The sequence below is a fragment of the Centruroides sculpturatus genome, unplaced genomic scaffold, assembly GCF_000671375.1.
Source record: "Centruroides sculpturatus isolate CEXI.00-Female unplaced genomic scaffold, Cexi_2.0 scaffold1315, whole genome shotgun sequence".
In the NCBI taxonomy this organism is placed as follows: domain Eukaryota; kingdom Metazoa; phylum Arthropoda; class Arachnida; order Scorpiones; family Buthidae; genus Centruroides; species Centruroides sculpturatus.
The window spans coordinates 187,808-198,654 of NW_019385578.1; the positions used below are offsets into that span (position 1 = coordinate 187,808).

General features: G+C 30.0%; 1 protein-coding gene across 1 annotated transcript in view; it reads left to right on the top strand.

Annotated features, from left to right (window-relative positions):
- LOC111640295 (multidrug resistance-associated protein 4-like) overlaps positions 1-10,847 on the top strand; it is a 176,266-nt gene that overhangs the window by 134,856 nt on the left and 30,563 nt on the right. The window contains exons 7-10 of the mRNA XM_023386302.1: positions 1,572-1,658; positions 1,722-1,818; positions 2,519-2,710; positions 7,579-7,754. Coding sequence (XP_023242070.1) covers positions 1,572-1,658; positions 1,722-1,818; positions 2,519-2,710; positions 7,579-7,754 — 552 coding nt within the window. The remainder of the gene's footprint in view (positions 1-1,571; positions 1,659-1,721; positions 1,819-2,518; positions 2,711-7,578; positions 7,755-10,847) is intronic.

Genomic DNA, 10,847 nt, shown 5'->3' on the forward strand with positions numbered 1-10,847 from the left:
CTTCCCGATTGTTTTCTTCTTTGTCTCCAGGTGAAAACTGAAACCAGATCAGGTCACGAGAAAGGTTTGTTCTGAGGCGTTTATTTGACACCTGTTCGTCGACTCTGATCAGAGATTGTTGATAAACCTATAAGCCTTTCGCTCATAATTTAGCATATTGTTTCTGCTATCTGTCATTTTAGAACTTTAACGATCATATGTGATGTTTTTATACCCGTCAAATCTTTCCTTTTTTCCGAAAATTTAACCTAGATCGACTGTTTATGAGCACGTTTTCCTATATTTTCATTAAAGAAAACCCATTTTACAAATAAAATTACAAAAATACTGACGTCTAGAACGGATTAATTGTATTTGCATTAATTTCTATGGGAAAAAATGCTTCGGTTAACGAACGGACTCGTGGAACGGATTACGTTCGTTAACCGGGGTTCCACTGTATATAATTAACTATATTTTGAACTTAAGGACTTTAGGGTTTCATAAGAAAATTTTTTAAAATAAAATCTTTGTATAAAATCATGCCAAAATATTACGTAAGATATGGAAGGAAAGGAGAAGGGGAAGGAAAGCGGAAGGGGAACGGGAGATCAAAGAAACTATTACGGTTTCTTACACAGGAGTGGGTGGGGTCTAGAATGGCCGAAATCGCCCTTACGTAATTTATGGACAGCCTCTTAGATGACCTGGGTTCCAGTAGTATTCCCTATAGGGCCAATATTAACAAAAATTTACATTTCTCTATTTTCTGAAAAATTATACACATCGATTTTTATTTTACTCTAGCACGAGTAGAAAGTCAATATGGTTCACTTCCTAAACATCCTTTATCTATAATAATATTTATAACTTCAAAAAATAATATACGGTTGATTTGCTATTGTCTATCGTAAAAATGCTCACCGTCATTATTTTAGAGTAATTCGCTTTATTTTGGTACATTTTTCCTAATTCATTTACAAATATTCGTAGTTTTCATATTTGTATCTGAGCGTGTATAATGACAATTGTTAACGTAAAAATTTTTAAATCTATTATTTCGGATTCAAAAGTTATGGTGCTTTAAACTCAGTTTAGAATTTTTGTTTCATTGCAGTACTTCGTTTCACTGCTTAGGAATGTTTTTTTTAATGTTTTGAGGTTTCTGTCACCGTTACAGAGCAGGGCCTTATGAGAATTTTAAATAATGTGAAGTTAAAAATAAATACAAACTTTTTGTGAGATAATGTTATCTCTGATTGGTTACTTTGAAACCTAGTATCAGGGGCATCGTGTTTTTTTTCCTATATGATCCTGACTTGTCTGTTTTAGCTGATAAAATACCATACGGTAAATTTCATTTAATATAGAACAAAAATGACTTTATTAAGAAAACGGTAAATTTTCGAAAATTTGAAAAATTTTCGTTACTCTTACATAGTTTCACGAAAAACAAAAGTAAATGTAAAGATTAGAAAACACTTAGGATGGAGAAAACATTCTGTAAAATTAATCGTAAATTCGATGTAATGCTTACGTGATATTTCTTGCGTTTAAGGATGATTTTATATTATATCTAATATAATTTCCAGAGCGCTATATGTGGATGCCGATATTTTCCTCCTGGATGATCCACTGAGTGCCGTTGATGTTCCAGTAGCAAAACATATATTCGAAAAGTAAATATTTAAATAATATGTTTTGTATATTTTTATATATTCATATTCTTTGTTTATTTTCAGATGTATAATGGAATATCTGAAAGACAAGATTTGCATTCTGGTTACGCATCAAATACAATTTCTAAATTCTGCGAGTAAAATTTTAGTGTTAAAGAAGGTAAATACCTGAATATTTTTAAACTAGTTTTTGTTTTATAAATCTATTTCTACAATAATGAAAACACTATAATTTATTTTAACAAAACGTGACTTTAAACAGTATGAAGTTCAGATTAAAATTAACTATTGTAATTAATATATATATTGTCTACTTGGACATCAATTTTTAATAAAACATTTATACTGGTTTTCTAAGTTTTTACTCAATTCTTGCATATAATAATTAATAATTAATAATATGTAAAGAAACTAAAGAACAGTAATAATTAATCATTATAAATTTGACTGCACTAGTAAAAAAACCATTACAATGAAGTTATATATGGACATCATATGATGACATCTATGAACAATATGAAGAAAAATTCTTTTAGGAAAAATTGTTTTCCAGAGAATGATTGTTCCAGGATAAACAAGTTACGAAAATTTGTAAAATTGTGAATGATATACGGTTGACACTTGTGAGTTTGAAAACAGTTATATTCACTTTCTATACGTGGCAGTAAATGCAGAATAGGATTTGTATTGCAGTTTAAAAATTCATTTGTAAACCTAAATAAATAATACATTTGATTCCGATAAACTCGGTATACATTAGTTAAAACGTAATACATCTTCGAATCAAAACGTTTCTCTGCATACATATTTATATATTAAAAATTCAAAAACAATTGCGAAGTTCTGTTTTTAAATTTCAGGGAAAATGTGAATTCATTGGAAATTTCAATGTATTGGAAAATTTAGAAATGCTTACAGGAATTTTGCCAAAGGAAGAAGTCGCTAAAAATAGCATGGATTTAGAGACTGTTGTTTTCAATGATGAGGAAATAATAGGAATCATTCAACCTGAAGTAAATGATCACATTGAAGACAGTCACCACGGCAATGCGGTAAGCATAACTTGTTTATTACACTATTATCTCAGTAAAAATTAACAGAATAAAATAACCAATGTTAAGCAGTTTTACTTTTTAAAATTGATTTTATTAACTTTTTCACGAAAATAATTTCTAATTACAACAAAAATTATTCGATCATATAAATTAATTGTTATAAACGATTTAAAAACGTTTTCATTTAATAATACTTATATTATTATATTTCTATTAGCATTAATGTTGTAATGGCTGAGCCATAATTTTGTGAGAGAAATAAAAAGCGCCCCCTGGGTAAAGATCTGACATTACTCGTGAATTTAATTGAGACACAATAACTCGTGTTATAGCGCGAAAGCCGGAGCGGTGCGGCTTTCGCGTTTGTGGAAAACTTGTGGTCTGCGACCAAAGGAAAAATTTCAGACAGGGAATCAGAAATGATTTTATTTTCTACGAATATCATACAAAACAATAAAGATTTTTTAAGCTTAAGAGATTATTAAGGTACACGACAAAAAGCAGAAATTATATCTAAACTAGAATTATCCACAGAGTTTACCTGCTAGTATGTGAAATTACTACAATATAAATCATTAACGATTACCTCCACAAAAGCCCCTATCTCTGAATGAGCGAGTTTACAAATTGATTTTGTATTGATAAAATTCTCTAAAATTACTATGCCGAGAAGTTCCTTCGTTGATTCGTTCCTTTCGTGGATAGCTAACTTGGCGAATATATAAAACAATAGCACTTGGAAAAGGTAAAGTTCCAGTGATATGCAGGAATAATTTGGGAAGATGAAGCAATGGAATCTTAATTAAAATTTCGATATCAAACTGGAACTTTCGATTTCTATATACGTTCTGTTTATATTATTCTTGTTTCCCTTGTCTTTGGACATACCCAAATTTGAAAAAATCGGATGATGAAATTATTATTTAATCCTGGAATCGTTTTTTGTTGAACTTCCTCGGCGCAAATCGAACTCAACGGACGAGGAAACAATTCGAAGAGAAGAGTTATCAAGAAACGAAATGTAATGAAGTTGATTTTTAACTTCATAGATTTTAGCTTTGTTTAACAGTATAAATTAAACACAATTGTTAAATTTTATAAATAATAGCTCGGGGTCTCACAATTTTAAATCATGGCCAATACAATAATAAATTTAAAAGTATACTAGTTTACTTGATTTTTTAAGAATTAGATGAAAGATTAATAATTTTAAGAAAACTGTATTTTTTGGATAAATATTGTGGTCTTTACTATTTATGACCGAGGATATCAGGTGTATTTTATAATGGCTATAAATTTTTAATCACACCGTCAAAATTTTGTAACAGAACAAACAAAACGTATATTTACAAAATTATTGTTTACTGAAGCAACAAAAAATATTTTAATTTGAAAATATAAAATACATGAAAGATACAAAATAATTTCAAAAATCCATCGTTTAAAATAACAGGCAGTTTCCATCTCATTGTATAGTAATCAAAAAATGTGGTACTACTCGCTCATTTAATAACAAATACACTTTTCGTAACTTATTTCGATATCTATTTGCATTTCAGTGTCTATTACTAACGTGAAATTAATGAGAAATTTTAATCATTGCTTGAATAGAATGATTCTGACGATAATGTTCCAAAAAAAACTTGTTTCGAACTCCATATTTCGAGTTTTTGAACGAATTCATATTCGTTCAAATTCGTTTATTTACCAAAATGTTTGTTTGGTAAATAAACGAATTTGTTGTTTACCCGAAAAAAGTAAAATCGTTAAAAATATTTATTAACAGCCAACATGTATACACTATTTATTTTCATTTTTTATTATTTGCACTTTATACTGACTAAAACCACCTTCTCTTTCTCCTTTCTATGAAGTGGAAGTAAAATTTTCTAACATTTTTTTTTGTACATTCGCATGGCGTATCGTACTAAAATGCAGTTAAAACTAAAAAATTGAATTTAAAATAGTATAGTAGAAGCTGAATTCTTTAGAATATACCTTAATTTTATCCCTCTCCTTATGCAAGAGGGAAATTTCGAAAAATCCCTTTTTAATGTACATTCTCGTGACATACAATAACTGTACCAAATTTTATTTTTCAATTCTTAACCGTTTGGGTTTTGCGCTTATTATTATTTTTATCACTATATAAGCATCTGGTTTACATTATAGGAAAATACAGATTGTTATGAAACCGACAATAAAGTTTTTCTGAAATTGTTCAGTGTTCAGCTCCATAAAAAATACATTAACAAAAAACGAGCTGAAAACATTCGCGGAACTTTGTAAGTTGATGCGTACTTGCTGAGTTCTGTATTAAGATATAATAAATTTTAGGCTTTAAAAATTTTCAGAAGTAAATATTGCGTTATGTTATATTCTGTGTTCGCCAGGACTTGCAATTCTGTTTAAGTTAAAGGGCGTCCATATAGTTTATGGAGGCCCATTAACTTAAACTTTAAAGTAAGGGCGATTTCGGCCATTCTAGACTCCACTCATCCCTGTGTAAGAGACCGTAATATTTTCTTTGATCCCACATCCCCTTCCCTATCTTACGTAATATTTTGGCATGATTTTATACAAAGATTTTAATCAAAAAAATTTTTCTTATGAAACCCTAAAGACCTTAAGTTCAAAATATAGTTAATTATATATGTACTATTATAGATAAAAGACTTTTGAAAAGACTTATGAAAAAATTTAAACATATAAAAATTCAACGAATTCGAATTATAAATTTATTTTAAAAACTTTATTTTTTAATTATTAACAATATTATTATTATTATTATCATCATTAATCAACGTCATAATTCCTATTTTTATATTAATTTTAATTTTCACAAAAGACTCAAAAAACTTTGCCAGATCGACTAGCTAGTGCACGTGTAAACAGAAACGTCATACAAAATAAAAAAAGAGAGAATAGAGAGAAACCACATTCCGTTGCCATGTTGATTATATCTCTGCTAACGCCAAGAAAATAAATAAAACGCTGCTAAAATGTGCTAGGTGCATCTGGAGACTAAATAATAAATTTTATAAAACTCTGTACAATGGGGCAATACAACTAATTCTACTTTACGCGGCCTCTGGCTGTGGTCATGAAAGTAGTAAAAATTCAGTAGCAAGTAAATTACTCTCTTTCTTCAAAGCGAGTTTGCCATCAGAATTTCAAATTGCTGCAGAACTGTTTTTACTAATGCCTCTCTGATACTAGCGGAGCGCCTTCCTTTGCCACTATGTATTGTAGAAAAGGTTCTAAACTACTACATCAGAGCTACAAATGTCAACATACAACAACGGTCTCTACTCCTATCTATGGCTGTTCACACGCTACCACGTTGTAATTAACCTACTATCTCTGATTATCATCCTGAAAACAAGGTTATTTAATGTCATTTGTTTTTTCCATGGATAATCATGCAGACATTAATATCTGCACAGAAGGGTTCAAAAGCTCCCTTCTTGTCGGCTCACGTATCTGTAAATTTTTCCAAATAGATGGAGGTATGCAGAAGGTACAGATACCTCCCACATACCTCCATGTATCAAGCTGAAGAAGATGCTCACTACCAAGCTGTTTAGTGGGCCACTTCACTACCAAACAAAACTCTGTCTATCATTTACAGTGTTTCTCAGTCTGTCCTAAAAGCCCGATTAAATCCCGATTGCAATACCGATAAAATCGCATGTATCCAGCACCATATTAAAAATCATGTAAATAAGATAACTTTTATATTTGTTCCTGGCTATACTGGCATATTGGGAAATAAAAAAGCTGACTTTGAGGCTACGTCAGTTGTAAAGGACACTCACTGATTTGGACTACACTCGCATCCCTCTCTCACGTAGCGGCCTTAAAAATTATTTTCATGACAACGCTATGCAAAGTGGAAAAACGAGAGAGAAACCACCACACGGCTTTTCTCCCATGACAAAAAATATGTAGAGCGCGAATCTGCTAGTGTTCCCCGCATTTCTTTATATAGAGAGAGTGTAGTGAAATGACGTCATTAGCAATGTTTGCCAATTAGAAACCAGTTTCAGAGTTTTAGTGTGTTCGCTGTAAAGTGCTTCTCGAGCGCTAAATATAGAAATGTGGCCGTTATTACTCTATCACGTCACACGAGACAACGAGCGTTGTTAATAGAAACCGCCAAATTGAAGTCAAATTCAAAACGCAATAAAAAAATATAAATAAGAATATTACGTAAGACGAGATTTATTACTCCCCTAGCCTCAGGAAGAAATTGTGAAAAATCCTTGACCTCTACGTACCCAAAGTATCTTACGTAATATATAGACAGCCCCTAAGAAATAATTCTAAAAATTGTGTTTTGCAATTAAGAGTTTTAAAGTGATTGTACAAACAATTTTATTTAAGATATAAAAAATATTGATTAAATATTAAAACAATAAAATCAGTGTATTTTAAAAGCTAAAAATTTATATTTTAAAAACAAGGTAAAAGTTAGAATACTTCAAAATCTATTCAAAAAAGCAACGACAAGAAAATATTTCTCTCAGTCTTTACCGATTTTTGTTTTACATTTGCTGTGTTTTTCATTCTTCGACCGTTAATTATATTTGTTGAGAGATATTTTTTTCTCTTTTGCGTTTTTTGCTGTTTTTCTATATTAGGAACTAATGATCGAAGGAAAGAGAACAGTTTTATTGGTTTCTACATATAAATTAACAATAACACATCTGATTTGCAGTTATATAAAGAAATTACATCTTATATTAGAAAAAAGTTATATCTTATATTCTTGTGGTTCTAAAATAATATGGTTCTGTAATATTACTCCAGATTTAAGAAAAATTCGATAAAAATTATATGTACATTTTAATTATTTTTCGTAGGAAACTAAAAATAACAAAATACCACGCGACAATGAAGAAGTTAAGAAACCAGGAATTTCAGTGTATAAAGCATACGTGAATGCCGGAGCTGGACTTTTATTCAAGATCGTTATTTTGTCTATGGTAATAATATCGCTATTCGTTACAAGTGCCAGCGACTACTGGCTAATCAAATGGTATGATATTATTATAACTTAGCATACTTTAAGACATGAACAGATTTTTAAATAAAATGTTTAATTAAAACAATGNTTTTTTTAATTAAATGGTGTAACGGTTCATTCCGGCCTGATGAGTATCGCCATCTATAAACAGACTATTAAATAGTCTCAATAAAAAACTGTATACAGTATAAACAGTTCGCTCTATATATAAATAGCTTTTAATGTACTCAGTTATTTATGTACAGTTAAAACAAACAAATATTTATTTACTTATTTGTAATATGATTCTGTAACATTTTTAAAATCAACAAATAATAATTTGAAAAATATTTAAGAAAACTGTCAACAGATGGAGACACAGAAATCGTCTGCGGAGTGTTTTTCTCAAACTTTTTCCTCTTAGTTTTGGTAAAATCAAATTCAGACCAAAACTAAAGTTTAAAAAATAGAAAAATAAATAATTAAAAAATAATTTTAATTGACAAATTTCTTTACAAGAACGAATCTCATTACACAGCACTAAACTTGTGGAAAGTTAAGAGTTCGATTTACGATGATTCGCTTAAAGGGTGATCCATTGTATTAAATAAAGTTTAAACATAAATCTCAGTAAATAAATAAAATTGTGAAATTTTTACTTTATGTTATTAAAATAAAATTACTTGCGAGATCATTAAAAATGTATTACGTTTAAATATCTTCAATTTCCAATTCTTCATAATTCTGTATCTTAATTGATATAAAATAAAAAAAGAAATAAATCATTTTACTCGATGTATTTGTCGAGTAATGGAATATAAGAGCTAAAATACAGATATAAGTTCAAACAAATATAGAGAAATGGGAAGATCAAACAACTTCTACAAATACAAGCAAAGTTAAAAGGAAATATCTGTAAACCGAATGATGTCACACATTTATCATCAATAGGATCAAAGAGTACATTAATTTCTTATAATGTATAAAATTGAATCTTATAATCCTATCTTCTCGATGTAATAAAACACAACAAGCGATATCTCGTTCAAAAACAATAAACGTGATGTTTACGTGAGCAGCATCACGACTGATTCCTGACATGTCTTGCAGTTGGCATTATGAAACATGTGATTTTTCTGTCTTTGCATACAAAATGCTTCTGGCAGACACTCGAATTGTCTGATGTGAATAAAGGCATCAGTCTACCACTTTGGAGAACTAAACTTTGAGTCAGGATCAAGATACTGAGTTTTTGAGAAACTTTTGCTGTAGGTCTTAACCTGGTATATTGGGTTCCTGGTATATTGGGTCCCGGCTATTTCTATTTCGGGCCTGACTAAATTCATTATGGATGAATGCTTCTTTTGTACCCTGAGAGCACCAAGAGGCTGTTTTCTCATCCATCATGAATTCAATCTCATTCAAAAAATAAAATTACTAATAGTAAAATATTAACATGAAAAGAAAAATAGATATGATGGATTTTCGGTGGTCAGTTGGAATATTTATTTGCTTTTCTGGCTGTCGTTCAAATGTACTTGCACTTATTGTTATATAACTCTCGTACTTAAAGTAAGCGTTAGAGTTCTAAGAACTTTACGGAAGTTTTGCTCATTATAAGGAAAAGTAAGTTATGATCATATTAGTGAAGAAGAAACAGAAATATTGATATCTTCGTATACAGAATCATATAAAATATATGTTGGAATAAATTTCTTAATAATAATAAATTGAAAGTATGCATTCCAGAAAACAACTGAGGAATTTTGTTATTTCATATCCTACAAAATGTTCTTTTGTGGTCGTGTCTAAATTAATAATCGATGGATTAAAATCATTCCTTTCTTTATTTAATGATTAATGTTTCGTTTATTATATTACTGTTTAATGGGGGGGGCATGTTTAACGTCGACGCTGTGAACCTTTCATTTGTGCAATGTAGTGGTGTATTGCTGTTTATTGATTAACTCATTATTAAACAATTTAAATTAACAAAAACTAAGTGCAGGTAAAGGAAAAAGTAAAAATTCAAAATAATAATATGCAAAGATCTTCAGTCAGGCGTGGAAGACCTCCACTGTCCAGTACGAGGACAGAGAATAAACAAGCTCAACTAAGTACTCCAAGCTCCAAGCTCATTACGGATTACGGAACTCAATCGAAAAGTGATTCACAAGAAGAAACAAAAGAATTCTCGAATCAAAATATGGAACCTAATCAGAGGAATCTGTTGGGTTCAACAGGTGAGTCACCTAACATTAATTCAAGTCCTTTTACTAATTCGGCAAGTCAATTTGACACCACAACTGCACTTTTATGGACTAAAATATCAAATTTAATAAGAACTTCAAATGATAAATTGTTAGAACAAATGACCTATATAAAAGAAGATGTAGAACGAATACGTCAAGACATACGTGAGACTAAGGAAAGACAGATATATATGGAGGAAGACATTAAAAATTTAAAACAACAACTAGAAAATCAAAAAAGTTAGAACGAACTAATGCAATTTAAAATAGATACTTTAATTAATGATAATAATTATAATAAAATAATATAAATATAAACGTGTGTGTCCTTAAATTTAACTTTTCCGCAAAAACTACACATCGCACGTGCAGGTGTTTGTATGTGGTAGTAGCCCAAAGTCTCCATTTGTGCATAGGGGTTGTTGCGTCTCGATAGCTATAAAGGAGCGTGAGATATAAGGCTGAAAGTGGTTAAAAGTGGCTTTCTATTTCGAATGTTTTGTTCGAATTTGTTCGAATCGAACATATTCGAATCGTCCTATAATCGAACCAATATTCGAATAAAATTCGAATATTGGTTCGATTATAGAACGATTGTAAACGTTCCAGAAACGTTGAAAGTAGTTTGTTTGATTAAAAGTAAAAATTCTCTAATTACTCTGAAAACGGGGGACTTAATTCTTGCATTCTGTGAAAACGGGTAAGATTAGCTATAATGTAATTATCTTAATTTTTACTATCTTTACATTTTGCCCAGCGAAGTAGGTCCTTGCAGCTAGATTCTAGATTACTTAGAAAAACAGTCTTTTATATACAAGTATATATAAAAAACTATATTACATACAAATAAAAACCCAGCGAAGTGGGTCCTTGC